Source organism: Zalophus californianus, chromosome 2 (genome assembly GCF_009762305.2).
Source record: "Zalophus californianus isolate mZalCal1 chromosome 2, mZalCal1.pri.v2, whole genome shotgun sequence".
NCBI lineage: Eukaryota > Metazoa > Chordata > Mammalia > Carnivora > Otariidae > Zalophus > Zalophus californianus.
In genome coordinates this window covers 128111924-128130118 of record NC_045596.1, presented here as the reverse complement: position 1 = coordinate 128130118, position 18195 = coordinate 128111924, and the positions used below count along the sequence as shown (strand labels likewise).

The window sequence follows — 18195 nt, the reverse complement described above, 5'->3', positions numbered from 1 at the left end:
AAATGGGAAGAAGTAAACAGATTCAAGAGATATCCAGAAAGAAAGATTAATAAAACTTGTTGACAGACTGGATGTAACCGGGAGAGGGAGTTATTAAGAACCACTCCTAGTTTTCTGGATTTTACAACTGGAAAGATAATGGAGTCACTCACTGAAATAAGGAACAAAGACAGAAGATGAACATTTGGGGGTTTGTTTTGTTTTGTTTTGCGGGAGGGGTGTGGAAGTGAAGGGGAAATCGATTTAGTTTTAGACATGTTGTGTTTGAGACACCTTTTACATACTCAAGAGAGGGCACCAACTAGAAAGCAAAATATACAGGTCTAGAGCTCAGAGGAGAGAGAAAACACACCCTTAGAAAAGCTGTCCTCTTTATCCTAGAAAAGCAGCTAACTATAATCCCCAAATATCCAAGAAAAACATTAGACTTTGACCATCTGGATTTAGTTAAAACAAAAAGTAGAGAGAGAATATGGTAATAATATTTCATCAGCTAAAACAAAAACTGCTAGGCACCATGGGGAATAGAGATTTTTAAAATCTTGGTTCAACAGTACAGCAATTATGTCACTAATCATGTAGTATTTTAGTTTTACCAGGGCTGGCCAATGTTGTTGGGCATGTTTTATAGCTGCGCTACCCAGTAAAGTAGCAACTTAGCCACATGTGGCTGCTGAGCACCTGAAATGTGACTGATGTGACTGAGGAGCTGAATTTTTACTCCTATTTTATTTTAAACAATTTAAATAGCCACATGTGGCTAGTGCTACAGTATGAGAGCTGGTTTAGAGCTTCCTCATCTATTTCATCTAATCCCCAGCAACTACCGTGCAAATTAACTGACAGTGGATGTGGGTGACAGAGGGATTAGAGCACTAGAAGCTCTCATTCCATCTGCTTATATTATTTGAATTTTAATTTGAAGACTATATATTACTTGTATAATTATTTTTAAAAGTCATTAATATGCCGTAGAGAAAAATTAGTAAATACAGAAAGAACAAATAAAAATAATCTGTAAACCTACCTTTAGGAAATAATCTATAATTAATATTAAGTCATATATGAAGAGGATCTATATTTTTTAACCCTTTTGTTAGGAGCACCTATAGCACCAACGGCCCAAGTCACTGAGTTGTATCACACTACTCTTCTATCCCACCCCCATCTCAAAACAACTTGGAAATCCTTTAAAAAAGACAGCCATCATCTCTAGAACTCAACCACAAAACTGCCAAAAATAAACACTTAATAGTCCACTTGGCTAGCTCCCTTTGCCACCATCACCTTTGCCCCCAATGTCACACACTTTAAATGGAACCCAATCTCTACCCTACAATGTCATGAAATCATTCAGTCACTATAGTGAAAAGAGTACAAGCTTTGGAGCAAGCAACTTTGGTTATTAGTCTGTGATTCTCCTTTACAGCTTGGGTAACCTTGGACTAATTACTTCTGCTGGTTTATATACCTGTTTCTTCATTTGTTAATAGAAAATAAGAATCCCTAATATCTAATATACCTAATATAATACCTAATATAGCATCTACAAAGCATACTGCCTAGCCAGAGTAGCACTTAATAACTGACAACTATTATGGACTTCTATGTACCTGGCCCTGCCCTTGATGCCTTGAAAGTAGCACTTAAACAAAACAGATAGGGTCCTGGCCATCCTGGAGGTTACATGCCACTGACTTAACTCCCAGGGACTCTTTCCACCTGGGATTTGAATTCCTGATCCACCCCTTATTACATGTGTGACCTTATACAAAGCACTTTATCTAAAATCTCAATTTTTTCATTTCTAACATGGTAATATTATTTGCTCCACCTACTTGATATGGCTGGAGTAAAACTAAGAGTAAAATGGAGTATGGAAAAAACTGGAGTAAAATAAAGTATGAAAGTGCTTTGTAAATTATTATATGCTAAAATAAACAGAAGGTATTAAACAAAGAGTAACATATTCCTCTTCTCCAAGGGAAAGCTTTCCAACCAGTGTGCCAAGAATGAATTATAGATGTGCTGAAATATTGACCCCTCCCTCAGACTTCAGGGAGCCAGGGAGAGCCAGGCTATAGTCTGCCATACAAGTAAATCATTTCTGTCATGATGCAGAAAAGTCTGGAAACCTTGTTCTAAAATACTATCTCATGCTAGCAGAAACTGGAGTTGGCCAACTGACTCCTCTGGATATTTAGGCCTCATCATCAACTCCACGGTTCTTATGATCCTGCTTCAAAAACTGCATCACAGTTCCCTAAAAGGTCAAAGATCAAGCCTGAACATCAAGGAGCTATTAGTCCAATGCTATCACAGATATACAAAAATAAAACAAAATAAAAACTCTTAGACGAGAATATGGCAAAGATATTGCCATATTTTCACAGAAGATTTGAGCTATTTCCAGCAACACCGTAAGACAAAGGTTTAGAAATCATGAAGAGAAGAATAAGAGACAGAAGAAAGAAGAGAAAAGGAATAAAGGAAAGAGAAAAAGAAAAGATACTTTTATAGACAATAGCTGAGAATCTGCAAGAGCTATTCAGTGGCTTCCATGGCTGCCTAAAGCTAGTAGACCAAAGATAACAAGATTATTTTCAGATTCTTTTGTTTTATAGTGTTTTTTCATACATCCTAGAACTAATGCTGGTACATATCTGACTTTCAGACTGTCATGTTTCCTAAGTCATCGTCTTTCATATTATGTGGAACAGGTCTTTCCAGTCTGTACATATATTGTTAGTTTTTTCATCCATAGCCATATTAGCTTAAATTCCCTGTTGAGGGGTGCTTGGGTGGCTCAGTCAGTTAAGCACATGACTCTTGGTTTCAACTCCAGTGGTGATCTCAGCGTCATGAGATGGAGCCCCGAGCCGGACTCCACGATGAGCATGGAGTCTGCTTGGGATTCTCTCTCTCTCTCTCCCTCTCCCTCTGCTCCTCCCTCTCATTCTCTCTCTCTCTCAAAATAAACAAATGAATCTTAAAAAAAATGCCCTGTTGAATTTATTCCTTCCTTCATCCTGAGTTTATTCCTTACTCCATCCCAAATCTATCATTCTTGGATGTATTTATACCTCCAGACTCTTACAAAGCCAAGTTTATTACTTAAAACCTTTTTCTCACTTTCCACTCCTCACGTCATAATAAACCCACACACTCTACATACACACAGATTTATATCCATCCCCATGGGAAAACTATCAAATAAACACTCCATAGGCTTTCACCAAGTTCATTTCTTTGTGTCATACTTTTAGGTATGACATTCAAAAAGGTGTTTACCTACTGAAGATTAATAAGGGAAAAGATCTTCTTTTATTAACAGCTGATAGGAATAAGGTGAGATACCCCCAAGTCATGCCAAAAATGATGTAAAGGAAATATGGTAGCAGTCTAGAGTGGTAGTTAAGAGCTCAAGTCTGGAGTCAAACAACCTAAGTTCAATCCTGGCTCCACCAGTGTGCTTCTGAGCAGATTACTTTGGCTTCAGTTAATCACTTAGTTTTAGTTTCTTCATCTATAAAAATGGAGATTTTAGCCATCTTATAAAGCTGCCGTGAGGATTAGATGAGATAGTCACGTAGAACATTTAAAATAATACCTGGCACACAGTAAGCAAAAAAATGTTAATTGTTGGTACGGTGTCAGATATAACCTATCTGCTGACTTTGTCATCAGCTTAGAAAGAAACTAATTCAGCATAATCTACTCTTTATAAAATTATGTTTTCTGCTTCCCCAAGTGATGACGGACTTCAGGAAAATAATTTTGTGAGCAGAAGAACCTGGTTACTCTACACAAACTATGATAAGCTGTATAGGTCTCTTCAAGTTCTAACATTCTACGAAACAAGAGGCAAACGTTTAGAACTTCAACCCTCAACCAATAAACATTTCCCAACCAGATCAGTAAGTTCAAGTACACACTCTAAACTCACATTAAGTTTGGAGGGATACTAACTTAGTCACATGAAAGAACAATCATTAAAATACCTAATACAGAGAAGGAAAGGGGATGACGAGATAAGCAGCAACATACCAAAAATTTAAGAACTACACTACTGAAGTATCTCATTTGCCATTCTTAGCAAAGCCAAAGTCTCAAGGGAAAAACAAGAAAATGAAAGAAAGAACAACAAAAATTAAATTTTTTGTTCTGAACTGTACCTAGTAGGTTGGTGGTATTTAATATGTATTACATAATAATTAACCACATTAATCTGTAAACCCACTGGATCTCCAAAGCATTGGTCACAAACAGCTATCCCTAAAAAGAAACCTCAAAACCACAAATCAGGAACTAAGTAAGTAGGCAGTCTTGCTTCCTTCTCTAGGTCTAGGAAAGAATTTAGAAACACCGACATTTTGAAGTACTTAAGAGATTTCAGTATAAAGCTAGAACCTCTGCTTTCTACTGTCCCAACACAAGCTATTTACAGTTTGTAAAAATAAAAGCTCCACAAAAAAAGTTGTCATTAACTTGAACAAGACACTAAGGAATGGTTTTTAATCTCTCTGGAGGATTTATATCTCCTTCGAGAATTTGATTTTGTAAATGGACATTCTCCCCCAACTCCCCCACCCCATGCACTGAAACAAAGTTCTGCACATAATTTCAGGGGTGCAGATGAGAAAACCCCTGGAAGTTACAGACTCCTAGACTATGGACCCCAAGGCATAACCCAGGATTAAAGCAAACTAATTTATTAATTTGAAAAGGAATGAAAGTAACGGAGGCAGAGATTTTCATTCAAATAATAAAATTAGAAATATTTTCTATTTTCTCAATGAGTGTGAGACGTGGTCAGGAGAGGGTGTTGGTCGTGTAGAGCAAGGAAAACAAAGATAAGAAACGAGTTAGAGAAATTACGTACTTTAATCTAGAAGAAAACAAAGGGAGGAGACAGAAATCCTAAAAGGGGATGGCTTAAGGGCTGTAGTAAGTGTAAACTATAAACTTTTTGAGATCAAAGTGTTCAAGAGAGAAATAAAAACAACAGAGGAAGCAATAAAGTAAAAAGGAAAAGCGTCTAGAAACTGTTCTTTAAAAAAAAAAAAATCTTTCCTTTTCCTAGACACGTAAACACCAACTTGGCAAAAAGGAACGGACAAGAAAACGACGGCACGACTTCCTCCCCAAACTGCAGCATTCCTTGGCCGTCCTCACAGGCACAGACTTGGGACGTTTCTTAGGCAAGGCTCCAACCTGCACCACTGATTGCCCCATGAACCTCTGGGAGGGACTATCACTATCTCCATTCCTCTCGTTGCGGGAGAGAGAAAGTAAGGGATGCAGAGAGAGGAGAAAAATTAACACGGGATATCATCACACCTGAAGGTGGCCCACTCCTAGACCTCGTCGAGAAAGACCTGGATCCTGCCACCCCTTTTCCCATCCAACACATGCAAGGATGAAAGAGTGCAGCCTTGCAAGGGCCAGTCCTCCCTTTTCACCGGCTGTTTCGGGCACACAGGGGGTTGGGGCAGAAACGAAAGGCCGAATACTTGGGCAGATACAGCACAGCCTAGGGACAGTGTCCAGTGAAAGTCCGGAACGGAAAGCTCCAGAGGCAACGTGTCCGCCCCCGCCAACTACCTCGGACGAGCCTGCCCCTCCCTTCCCTGCGGGCCGGCTCCGCCCTCACCTGTCTGCGGGGGAACTCGGCGGCTCTCACGTCGAGGATTATCCCTGCCGCGGCTCTCTGGAATCGCCTCAAACCGGGCACCAAGTGAGCGGAAACGCGACCTGGGCCTTTTCCTTCTTCCCCTCCCCCCACGCACCTCGGATCCTCGGGGGCGGGGAGCAACTGCAGCTGTCACAGCTTCACACTGACCAACCGCGAGGACACTCAGACCGGCAGCCTCTCAACCCGGCCTGCAGCACCAACACAGAGAGCAGCGGAGCCGGAAGTGAGGAGACCGGAAGTAGCGTTGTCCTTGGCCTTGGACGGCCTCTCTCTCCCTCAATCCGGCCCGGCCCAGCCACATCTCGATGGTGCCAGCGCGCCTCCCTTGAGGCCTCCTCCGCCCCTCTCCTGGAGGCTGGCCCCGCCCCTCCCGCTGCGGCCCTAGCAACCACATCCGGGGCCCCGCGGGTGCTGTTGCCCGGGTAATTTTCTGGCTGCGGCCGGATCACAGAGGGGTGTGCGCCCGGGTCCCAATGCACCTGCCAGAGCCGGGAGCTTGCAGAAGGGCGCGCGGGCCTGGTCTTCAGTGGTCGGAGGTCTCCTGGAGCCCTCAGCATCCCTTCTTTCTCACTCATACACCCCAGCTTCACGCGTTAGGCGTCCCCCCAGCAGACGGTGAGCCGGTGGCGGGAGGGTGGAGGTAGACGTAGCTCGCCGCCACGCATATCACAGAACCAAAGCTTTCTCAGCTGCTGGAGAGCACGTAGAAGGTTGTTTCAGTCCCGCGGGGGAGTGGGAGGGTGGAGGGAATGCGGGGTTAAGGGAACAGACGGGATGCGGGCGCCTTACCCTCGCTTCCCCGGTGCTTGGAGCGCGCCACTCCGGCCACGTCACTCACGCCCACCTCCTTAAAGAAGACCAGACCTCCAACCCTGGCATCCCTGAGTTCTTGACTTGCTGTTTTTGTAATCACTCTCTGCGCTGCTCGCTCGCCGACGGTGGACCCCTTATACATTTTCTTTCCTGCTCCTATTTCTTTATCCAGATGACTGAGTTCTGCTTTATTTGCTCGCCCCGTTTCTTCTTAGGTAGATCACTGCCTTGTCTGCAGAAACCGCTGAACAATCCTTTCTCTCTGAGCCCAACTTGTACTGTGGATACTCTCCCTACCCCCCGGCACTGAATGGAGGGAATGTATGGCTGCACAATGGTGCTAGACACACCTGAAGCTCATTTGCATACAGTACCTACAGTTGATCCATCCACATACATCTCCCATCAAGGTTCAGAACTGTTTTTCCTTTGAATGCCTTGCATGCTCATTTTTACCGCCATTTCACTTGTAGAAATGCGAAGGATAACAGTGCATCCCGTGGGATTAACTCTTCTTTAGACTGTACTTCTCACCTGCCTTTGTCATATTAGCTGATGAGACATTTTTAATGGCTAAGTGCCCAAAGATAGACCTTTGCCTTTACAAATTCTAGGGAGTTTCAGCATGGTGAATCATATATGCCTGTGCAAATATCTTCCCCATATCCGTGAATAGTAAATACCCCTGAGGACACAAAAGTTTCAAAAGTAAGTAACATTATTTATCGGCTGAGATCTCCAGGACACTTCCTCTGTCAAAAAAAGGTACTGAAGTCTCAAAACATGAATCTGTGTATTAAGGACCCTCATCTTAAGTGGCTTTGTCCTTAACAAAAAGAGAAGAGCAAATGTATATGCCAGTTCACTCAAACTGTAACTTCAGTTCTATAGCCTACTATGGACTTTTCTGTTCAAAGCCATCATGTTAGTCTTCTCAATTATAAGAAAAGGATCCCAATCTAGAATAATTACTACTCTTGTTGTATAGGAACAGAATGGAACTTAGCAGCTAAGTACAAGTATTCTTAGTTTCAGAAGGGTAATTAGGAAGAGGAGCATAGTAGTGCTCAGTGGTGCTTGAATGATCTGTACTTGACTGTTTGAGTTGGCTGGCACCTTAAGGATTCCTGCCAGGTGTCTCTTGAGTTTGGGGATGCTTAGCTTCATTAGAGTTAGTCTAACTATTAAATTGTTAGACTCAGAGGTGTTTCTTAAATTGGAAAGGTGGACATTTGCTTTAATTATTTGTCCTTAGCTGGATAGTTTCCTTGGCAGCTGTTGATGTTTTTGATAGAGATTCAGATGGATTCCGAACTGCTTGGAACTCATGCTAATTTCTGTTTGGTGAAGGTGCGGTTAACCATGTTAGGTACTCCAGTCTGGTGTGATTCTGGTACTGCACGTGATTAGTTCTCATACATAGTGCAAGGCTCCACACAGGATTACTCTTCCCATGATTTCTGCTGCCCCAAGGGAAATTAGAATGTAGGTTGGCTTGGAGAAAACCCTGGAAGCTACTTCAGCTGGTGATGGAAGACAGTGAAATTCTATGTAATTTATTTTGGAAAAAGGAAGCAGTAACTGGTATTTTTTTTGATTTGGGGGATATTTTTGATGCTGACAGAAAGACCTTATTTTAAATCTAACCCCGCTTAGATGGGGATCTTTCTTTTTCTTTCTTTCTTTCTTTCTCTCTCTCTCTCTTTCTTTCTTTCTTTCTTTCTTTCTTTCTTTCTTTCTTTCTTTCTTTCTTTCTTTCTTTCTCTTCCTTCCTTCCTTCCTTCCTTCCTTCCTTCTTCCCTCTCTTTTTTTCTTTGCCCTAGAGTTTGGGGAATTCTGCCTGCTCATTCTCTTAGGAAGAATAGATTACTTCTTTTCTCTAAATTGGCATCTATGTTTGGAGAGGTAAGAGAAAAGGTAATAGTTATCTTCTCTGTATGTTTATGACATGGGGTTATCTACTAATTTGCCTTTGTACTGTTATTGGTTATTATTCAGCTTTTGAAAAATCGGGTGCTATTTAGTCACTTGGCTTGTGGGAACCCTGACAGCCTATATTTCATTTATTGACCACAAAGGGGGGCAACAGGTTAAAGAATATTATTCCTTTCTCAATGAGTTAAAAGTGCACAAAACCTTTTTTCTTCACTTTAGATGTTGAATACTGTATGCTGCATATAAATATTTCCTCAAGAGAAAGAAAAAGGTGCTACCTTCACATCTTTTCTAGGGGAATTCTGGTAATGTCACAATAATTATATCACTCTCCATCATTACCTCCCTTTTCATGGAGACATATTTAGTTAATGATTGCACAATGTAATTATCTGGAAACAAACCTTTGTTAGAGGATACTGATAAATGGAACATTTAAAGAATAGTGAATAGTAGTCTGAGTAGAATATAAGAGTAGAAATTGTTCTGACTACAAAGAGAAAAAAACTGAAGTTTTTCATAATTCCTTTATCTAGAATTAACATTCAACATTTTGTCAGTGTCTTTTTTTCTATGCATATATGCTTTGTCTACATTTATTTAAGAAATTGTTATTTAGAACCTACTGTTTGCTGGGCACTAAGCACTGTAGGAATAGCCATGAGCCTCTGCCCCTATGTAACTTACAGTATATGTTGGTTTTGTTGCCATACAGTTTTGCATTTTGCTTTTTTCACTTAAGATATTATGGAATTTTCTTCATATCATTAAATATTCTCCTTCAGTGGCTCAGTAGTGTTTCAGCATATGTATTTCTTAATTTATTTACTTAGTCCTTTTTATACATTTAGGTTCTTTCCTGTTTGGTCTGTAATTAAAAAACAACAATGTGAGGAATATGGTTGTATGGTAAAATTCTAAGATGACTTCCAATGATTCTCACTTTGTATAATTCCCTCCCATATGAGCATGATAGGACATCATTCTCATCATGTATTACATGCACAAGAGATTTTGCAGATGTAGCCAGCTGACTTTAAATTAATCAAAAGGGAGATAATCTGGATGGGCCTAAACTGCTACAGGAGCCTTTTAAGAGCAAGGAGTTTTCTCTTGCTGGTGCAGCAGAGAAGGCGAGAGATGTGAAGTGTAAGAGAGATTTGACAGGAGGAAGGTTCTCTCTTGCTGAAATGAAAAGGGCCACAGTCAAGGACCTGAACCAGGAGCTGAGAGCAGTCTCTGCTGACGGGCCAGCAAAAAACTCAGGGACCTCGGTCCTCCAACCACAAGAAGTTGAATTCTGCAAATAACCTGAATGAACTTGCAAGCAGATTCTTCCCCAGAGCCTCCAGATAACTAACATCTCGATTTCTGCCTTGTGAGATCCTAAGCAGAGGATCCAGTTGAGCTCACCTGGATTTCTGGCCTGCAGAACTGTGAGATAATAAATGGGTATTGTTTTAAGCTACTAAATGCAGCAATAGATCATGAAGACATGTGTAAGCTAGGTTATTTTTATATTTATAATTATTCTTTCGGGATAAAAATCCTAGGTATGGACTTGCTGGGTAAAAGTTATGCACATTTTTAAGGCTTTTGTATCATATTACTAATTTGTCCTTCATAAGCTTTGTACCAATTTATATACCTCCTCACAAACTATGTTATGACATTCTGGCAAACACTAGATACTGCCATTCTGATAGGCAAAAACAAAAAACAAAAAGGTATCTCCTGTATTGAAAGAAGATTTACATTTCTCTTGTTACCAGTAGAATTGACTATTGTTTTCTTGGAGTTTCAATTGGTAAGTCTTTTTTTAGTGACTTGCCTATTCTTACTCTTTAGTTAGCTTTACCATTGACATAGAGAAAATAGTATCTAACATGCAGTACAATATTTTTCTGCTGTAATATTTTCAAGGAGTAGAATGATTAATGATCTTAATTGAGAGAATGGGTACTTCTGAGAAATATTACCTTCTGCCATTACTCCCTGCAAGAAATATCCCAGACGTTATACTGTGGGAGAATGGAAACTGTTAACTTCATTGATTAAGCAGTATTTGTGCCTCGTTCTTTTCTAGGGAAAAAGTCTGGCTTGTCTGGTTTGGCCTTAGGCATGTGATTGTTTCAGGAATAAAGATGTATTGTATGTTACCATGGAAAATTGTAGGTTTCACTACTGTTTTAGAAGGAAATATATACTGTTAACTCACAGAAAACAATGAATATCTTCCTAAAGAAACATATCATTATTTTCAATTTGATCAAGTTAATCACTAATCTCTGTGTATATTATATTGCTTTATATGGGAGGAAATTCAAGTGACTTTTTCTGTAATCCTTGTTATTTGAGATGACAGGGTTTATTTGTGACAAATGATGAAATAAGGCAGAAGGAAAAGAAGGAAGAAAGAAAAGAAGAAGGGAAAGAACAGAAGACAGAAGGGAGAGAGAAGCTGGGACAGTCCCTTTTTCTCTTAGGGAGTAATTTTGCATGGTTTTCTCTTGAAAAATTGGTTCTTGCTACCTCAATTTCTGAAGGTCGGTATCTTCCTAATAGCAAGATAATTTTAAAATGTTTATTTTGAAGTAATTGTAGATTTATAGGAAATGACAGAAAAATGTGCAGAGAGATCCCATATGTGAGCAAGGTTCTTTTGTTTGTTTTTTAGTTGAATGGTCAAAACTTACTTACTTAGGAAGGTGAGCCCACTTAATAGTGGAATATGGTTGCTATTTGTGTTCACAGAATTCATACAGGCCTATTCTTCTGTTCTTCTGTAGAGGCTTGATACTGTTTTTGTTTTGTTTTGTTTTTTTGGGTTTTTTGTTTTGTTTTGTTTTGTTTTGTTTTTGTTAGATTCAGATAGGCATTGAAAATGCTGCCTTGGTTTGGCTTGGTGCTGGGGACACAGAGTGTATAACTATTATCAGAGGAGGCCACACCAGTGTGATTCAAAGACACTGTAATATAGTGAAAAGAATAGTAGACTTTAGAAAGCCTGGATTCTGGACTGCACTCAACGCATTATAACTATATGAGCTTTGAAATTCAGTTTTATCTTCCTCCTGAGTTGTTTGGAATATAGGAAATAAAGGTGTTTGTAAATTAAAGCCCTGGGCTATCATAATTATTATTAAGACTTTTTTTACAGTGACAACAAAAAACTCCTTTACTAGTTGTAATTCCTGTGATAAAAATTACTTTTTTTAGACAACAAAAGCAGAGGAATTTTGACAAAAACTCTTGTCCAAAATTTTGTGCAAAAAATGCACATGACATCTTGAAACCTGGAAAGACAGAGCGAAAAACCTGAGGAACATCATGCCCACACTATTTCACACAGTAGTAACACCTGCTCATCAAATTAGCTTGTTACTTTGGCCTGCAGTGTGCCCCGAGCTTGTAGATTCTCGGAGGGTACCTGCCACCTGGGAAGATAGGGGCAAGCCCATCTAGGTCCGTGTGTCTGTTCTCACAGTACTGTTTGATTTAAAAGGATCTCTGCTTTCAGTATATATTTCAGTGGGATTCTTGGCTTCTGTTTGCAAGTAGGATTTTGAAAAATCTTCAAATTATAAAGATCGACACAGCCAAGGGGCCATTAGAGAGAGGATAATGATGATGAGATCATCACCAAACATTCATTGAACACTTTGTAAGGTGCTAAATGCTGTGCTGAGTGCTTTACACTCTCTTGCTGAATCTCCTTGAATGTGCGATAATCCTATAAGGTAGGGGCTGTAGTTACACCTATTTTACAAATAAGGAAGCTGAAGCTTCAAATGGTTAAGTAAACTACCCAGGATCACATAAATTTAAATGGCGGAATCACTTGTCAACTTAGGTGTGCCTGACACCAAAGCCCAGATCCTTACAGTATAGTAAGTTCTTTATTTTACAGATGAGGAACTGGAGGTCCTGAGACGTCAAGAGCCATGGTCACTTTCCTTCTTATTCTAGTCTAGGTCTTTTTCTGCATTATATCCTCTTAATCATTTGCTTATTCCTATACATTTTGTTGATTATTTCTGGCCTCTGTGCATGTGGCTAATGTGTCAAGTTACTACAAAGTTACTAGGTTTGTAAGCATTTAGATAAAATAATATTTTGATTTTTAAAATTTGTAATGGAATCGCTTGATTTGATTTTTAGTGAAGCCTTTTCTACCAGACTCCTATAAAGGGGACGCTGTCTCTCATGTGCTATTAAAAGTTGAACCTTGTGACTTCTGTCTGACTGTGTTTTTCTTTTGGAGAAGTCAGAGGGGGGCAGTTGTGACTTCATGTGAAAAATAGCCACCAAAGATCTATCCAGCATCATTTTTAGTTCTTTAATTTTGGTAAGCACCCATTTTTAAAACAGATTAAATTTGCCTGAATTATTTCAGAAGTATATATTACAAAGCATTTGAAAGCAAGTGAGAATTCAAAAGCACAGAGCAGACCTAGAGGGCTTTTTACAGAGGCCCTTTAGGAGGTAAGCATTTCTCCTGGAAGCTTTGGTTATTACATTTGCAGAAACATGTTCCCGTTCATTTCATTATTATTAAAAACATAACCAATTAGTATAAATATTCTTTTTGATATTCAATTGACACATCATTGCTAAAATAGCTTTCTTTTTTTCTTTTCTTTTCTTTTCTATTTTCAAGAGGCAGAAGATATGCCGTCAAGTCCTAGAAGGATTCTACCACTTTCTTCTCCACCCTGAAGAGACTTGGAAATTAATGGGTAACATTTTGCTTGAAAATTACTGAATGCTTTTCCTTCTTATCTCGGAGGCCTTCTGCGGAGAATTAATAGGAGGTTGAATGCGCTCATGGATAAAATGGATCATCTTAAAGGATTGAAGTTCCAAAAATATATCAGCAGGACTGGACAGGTTTGACATAATGAGATTTCTATTTTAGCTTGACTTCTGGAACACTGAATAAACTATAAACTGAGCTGCACAGGTCCTGGGAAGGAAGTTTCTCTTCCAAAATATTCTAGCTGTGTGTAACATTTTTCTTACTCAGAACCTTTGAAAATATATTTACTTAACAATTTTTAGAAATTTAAAGAAACAGCCACCAGAAAGACGAGCAATCTCTACATAAGCACTGGTGGAGATGGCAGAAGCTTCCGAGGATGCCTCAGCTCTGCCTGTAACAGTGAAGAAAAAGAAAAGTTTATCCATTGAAGAAAAGATCGACATCATAAATGCAGTAGAAAGCGGCAAGAAAAAGGCAGAAATTGCAGCTGAATATGGAATAAAGAAAAATTCATTGTCTTCTATTATGAAGAATAAAGACAAAGTTCTAGAAGCCTTTGAATCTCTGAGATTTGATCCAAAGAGAAAAAGACTGAGAACTGCTTTTTACACAGATCTGGAAGAAGCATTAATGAGGTGGTATCGAATTGCTCAGTGTCTAAATGTACCAGTTAATGGTCCAATGTTGCGTCTAAAAGCTAACGATTTTGCCCAGAAACTGGGACATAATGATTTTAAGTGCAGTAATGGTTGGCTGGATCGCTTTAAATCCAGGTATGGTTTAGTATTCAGAGCTCAACCTGTAGAAGCTACAGGTGTATCAGTAGACCCTTCAACTGTCTGGCACCAAAATGTACTTCCTTATTATTTAAATGATTATCATCCTAAAAATGTTTTTAATATAAAAGAGACTGGGCTGCTGTATCGAATGCTACCTACAAATACGTTTGCATTTAAAGGAGAAACATGCTCAATCGGAAAGTTATGCAAAGACAGAATAACTCTGGTGGTTGGGGCAAACATGGATGGCTCAGAGAAACTTCCTTTGCTTATCATTGGAAAAAACAGAAATCCACATTGTTTCAAAGGTATAAAATCATTGCCTGTGTGTTATGAAGCTAACAGAATGGCATGGATGACCTCAGTTGTATTTGAACAATGGATGCGGAAGCTCGATGAGAAATTTCAAGTCCAGCAACGAAGAGTGGTGATTTTTGTTGATTCTTTTCCTTCACATCCAGAGGTAAAGAACCTAAAGTCCATTGAGTTAGCATTCTTTCCATCATGTTTATCTTCCAAATTTATAGCTATGAAACAAGGTGTTATTAAAAGCCTTAAAATCAAATATCGACATTGTCTTATCAAGAAATTTTTAAGCTCTGTTGAAGGCAGCAAAGAATTTACATTTTCCCTACTCGATGCAGTTGATACTTTGCACCTTTGTTGGAGGGCTGTGACCCCAGAGATTATTGCTAAGAGCTACGAAGAGGCAGGATTCAGATCTCAAAAAGGAGAAAGTGACAAGACAAATGCAGAGACAGACACCGGTCTTGATTTGGTTGCCCATGCTCAGGCAGCAGGCGTGGAATTTCCTGAAGGTTTATCTATAGAAGAGTATGCTGCCCTCGACGATGATTTGGAGACTTGTGAAGCTGCACCAGAAGGTGATGTGGTATGGACCGAAGAAAGTAAATCAGATGAAACTGAATTTTATACTTCTGACGAAGAGGATGATGATGGATCTCTAGGAACTGAACTCCCTTTGCCATCAAAAAATGAGGCAATAACTGCTTTAGATACTCTTAAAAATTTTCTTAGAAGTCAAGATATGAATGATGAGCTTCATAATTCTTTAGCAGACCTTGAAATTTTTATTAACTCATCATCTAAATAATTATTTGTGGTACAACATCTGAAGAGTAATAGCTTTTCCTGATGTATTTTACCACATGAGGTATATAAAGGGAAAATACCACTTAAACATTAAAAAAAAAAAAAAAGAAATCTTTTGTTTAATTGCATATGTCTTTGGCCTGAATGGAAAAGTTCCCTAGGTAGATTAAGTAATGAGTAAGTAAATGAAAAATAAGAATTTCAATTTAGCAAGGTTTTGGGGAGTAGAAAATGTATTTCAGAGGCCTTGTACTTGAAATATATGGTATAAATGTCAAAAATAAAAAAACTTTCCAGCTATTTGATTCATATAGCTGAATTGGTGAATTGCTATTTTTTTTTATGTGCAGATCATGTTATAGAATATTTTAATTTATCTACCTCGTCTCGGAAGTAAAATATCTATTACATATTTATTTTTATAAAGACATATATTCCAGCCTCGTATCAAGTATTAACTTTAAATTACTTTATTTTTCTTGTAACTAGCTTATCTTGCTAAGAAGAAATTATGAAAAAGTACTGAAAATAAAATCTGATCCAATTATACACCAAAGTGATTAAAAATATATGTCTCACTACTTTCCAGTTATTTCTGTAGAAGGTCAAATGAAAGACTATTAACTTATCAGATGCTTTTTGTCATCTATAACCAGAAGATGATATGGATTCTTCCTAAATATCTGTATGTATATGTGTGTGTTTAATAGAAAAATCTATTACTGGAACATTTGTGAACTCTTGTAATATTTATATTTTAATAAGATTACTCTTGAAAAGTATATATGAAGATATATATGCAGTTATTAGAAAAGAAAATGTTTTATGTGGTTGTTAGATAGTTTTCTAATTTTAACAGCTGAAACTTTTAATCTATCATTATTTTCTTGATTTTACTGAATTTTATTTTCAGGAAAAACTGAGTGTCTTTTCAGCATATTTTGATATATTTAATCTTTTTTTCTTTCAAATTCAATGGCTAACATATTGAATTAAATTTCTGCTTGAGGAAGTTTTGTCTACAGAATCTCTTAAAATACTGTATGAAATTATTTTCTCTCCATCCAGAGAATAGTCTTTAAAAGTAGAAAAATATAACCTGTCAGACTTTGGTGTTTTCAAATTTTAAACGCCATACTTATTTAACATATTACATATAAGTTAGGGTACCCTTTGAAAAGTATTTTGAAAAAGTGTTAAATGTTATACAGATTATTTTTATTATGAATTATTAGTCTGCCAACAAAAGACACATTTGGAAGGAAATACTTATAGCAAGTATTTTTATTTTCCATTGTTGATTTACTCTGCTTTTGAGATTTAGTAATGGCAAGCCTTAAAGATATATTCAAATTAAGAAAATTTCTTGTAGAGCAAAATATAGGTTACTTAAACCTAATTGAAAGCATTTTAATTAATGATTTGATTTAAAATTCTAGCGTGGTTGGAATTGTGGACCTAAATCATGGATCTTAATCTCTCTTAGGAGCCCCAGCTGCAACCAGAGCACCTGGCTGTCGAGCCTTCAGGAATTCTTTTCTCTCTGTTTCTCTACTTCATATCATTTTGATATCAAATATTTTTATTTAATCATTCCAGATATTCTATGGCATAGGAATTACTACTGCCACTTTTATGGATGAGGAAATCGAAACCTGAAAAAATAATTTGGTTAAAATCTCAGAACCAAAACCAAAACCGTGTCCCCTAGTCCTGTGTTCCTCTATATACCACAATGCTGCTTTTCTATACTCCATAAAAGAAAATGCTGTTGTTTTTTTCCCTTGAGTTTAGAGGCCCGAGGGTGAAATATATCCGAGAATTTGCTGAATCTATGTTGATAACTCTGTTCCCAAGATCTCTCCTGCGAACACTGTTACTAACGCAACACTCGGACTTTCTGGCTTGGTAATTCCGTACCACTCTAACAAGAGATTCCAGTGGAGTTCTAAGAAAAATATTTGAAACAGCATGAATATGCCCAAAGTGCTGAAAGGACCTACCAGTTTTTCTCCTATGTGACAGGATTCATTTGTTATTTCTGGGGCATAGTAAGTCTAAAGGGGATAAAATTAGAGAAGGCTCCTACAGTGAATAAGAAAAAGATGCCTGCAGATTTAAATTTAAAGATAAACTTTAAGTTGTTAATGTTGTATACCCTTCTGTGTAGTTTACAAGCTATGTAAATTTAAAAATTTTCAGAACAAAAATTTTTTTAATTCACTTTTCCTAGAACAGAAAATCACGGCATACCTCACTCCTGATTTATCTTCTCCACACACAATTAATACAAAGCTGGGACTAAATGTCACTTGTCTTTTCAGAAAAGAACTTCACTTAACAATTCACCTGCTTTTCAGTTAAATGTAACATCATTTTCATTGTTCTTGCTTTATAAATTTCTACTGTTGCAACAATGATTTCCCTTCTGTCTACTTCAACAAACAACAAACCTTATATTGAATTTGGGACATTGATTCACTTCACTAGTGAAAGGTTTGGTTCAGGATAAAGTAGGACAATGAGTAAACCAAGACCTGAGGGTTTTATGTTGCCTGCCTGACTTCTCATTTGGACCTGAGGTCAAATGTAAAACCTCCCATTTACTGTATACAAAGCAGAATAATTGGGAGGAGAAGAAGAGGAGAGGGAGAGTTGAAGGAGAGCTTCCCAAGCAAACACCTTAGATGTCAAGAGAAGCCCTTTTCAAACACTGGCTCAGTAGAGACTGGCAGAGAGAGATTTGTCCCTCAGGGGAGGTAGCACCCCGTATCTGCCAACAGGTTCAGAGTCCAGTGGTGGGCTGGATCTTTGGGGGTACCTAGAGCTACCTAGCTAAGTACAGCGTGGCATAAGGCAGCCAAGAAGCTACAGCAGTTGCTGAGAAGAATTCCTACCGCTGGAGGAGAGAAAGGCCTAGGTTGGGGGACCGTAGTTTGCACACAGTAAGTTCTCAGAAGAAAAATTCATTCAAAGAAAAAATCTAGCTCTAGGGCGCCTGGGTGGCTCAGTTGGTTAAGCGACTGCCTTCGGCTCAGGTCATGATCCTGGAGTCCCGGGATCGAGTCCCGCATCGGGCTCCCCGCGCAGTGGGGAGT

General features: G+C 38.5%; 2 protein-coding genes across 14 annotated transcripts in view; one reads left to right on the top strand and one right to left on the bottom strand.

The window, feature by feature from the left end:
- The window catches only part of ARFIP1 (ADP ribosylation factor interacting protein 1), a 130845-nt gene extending 124840 nt beyond the window's left edge, over positions 1-6005 (bottom strand). For 2 of the 10 annotated variants that reach the window (XM_027598614.2, XM_027598619.2), the window contains exon 1: positions 5654-5881. The gene's annotated coding sequence lies outside the window, so the exon portion shown is untranslated. Of the gene's footprint in view, positions 1-5653 lie in introns of all 10 variants that reach the window. The other 8 variants (XM_027598616.1, XM_027598618.1, XM_027598623.1 and 5 more) reach the window with 8 other exon arrangements.
- Positions 6006-6118: 113 nt separating this feature from the next.
- Positions 6119-15814, top strand: TIGD4 (tigger transposable element derived 4). Of its 4 annotated transcripts, none has more exons than XM_027598612.1 (3): positions 6119-6310; positions 8663-8748; positions 13104-15814. In XM_027598612.1, the coding sequence occupies exon 3, from the start codon at positions 13563-13565 to the stop codon at positions 15096-15098; it is 1536 nt and encodes a 511-aa protein (XP_027454413.1). In that variant the 5' UTR covers positions 6119-6310; positions 8663-8748; positions 13104-13562; the 3' UTR covers positions 15099-15814. The 4 variants fall into 4 exon arrangements, with proteins under 4 accessions (XP_027454413.1, XP_027454412.1, XP_027454414.1 ...); XM_027598611.1 differs by lacking the exon at positions 8663-8748 and adding an exon at positions 6724-6918; XM_027598613.1 differs by lacking the exon at positions 8663-8748 and having other exon boundaries at positions 13110-15814.
- The last annotated feature ends 2381 nt before the right edge of the window (positions 15815-18195 follow it).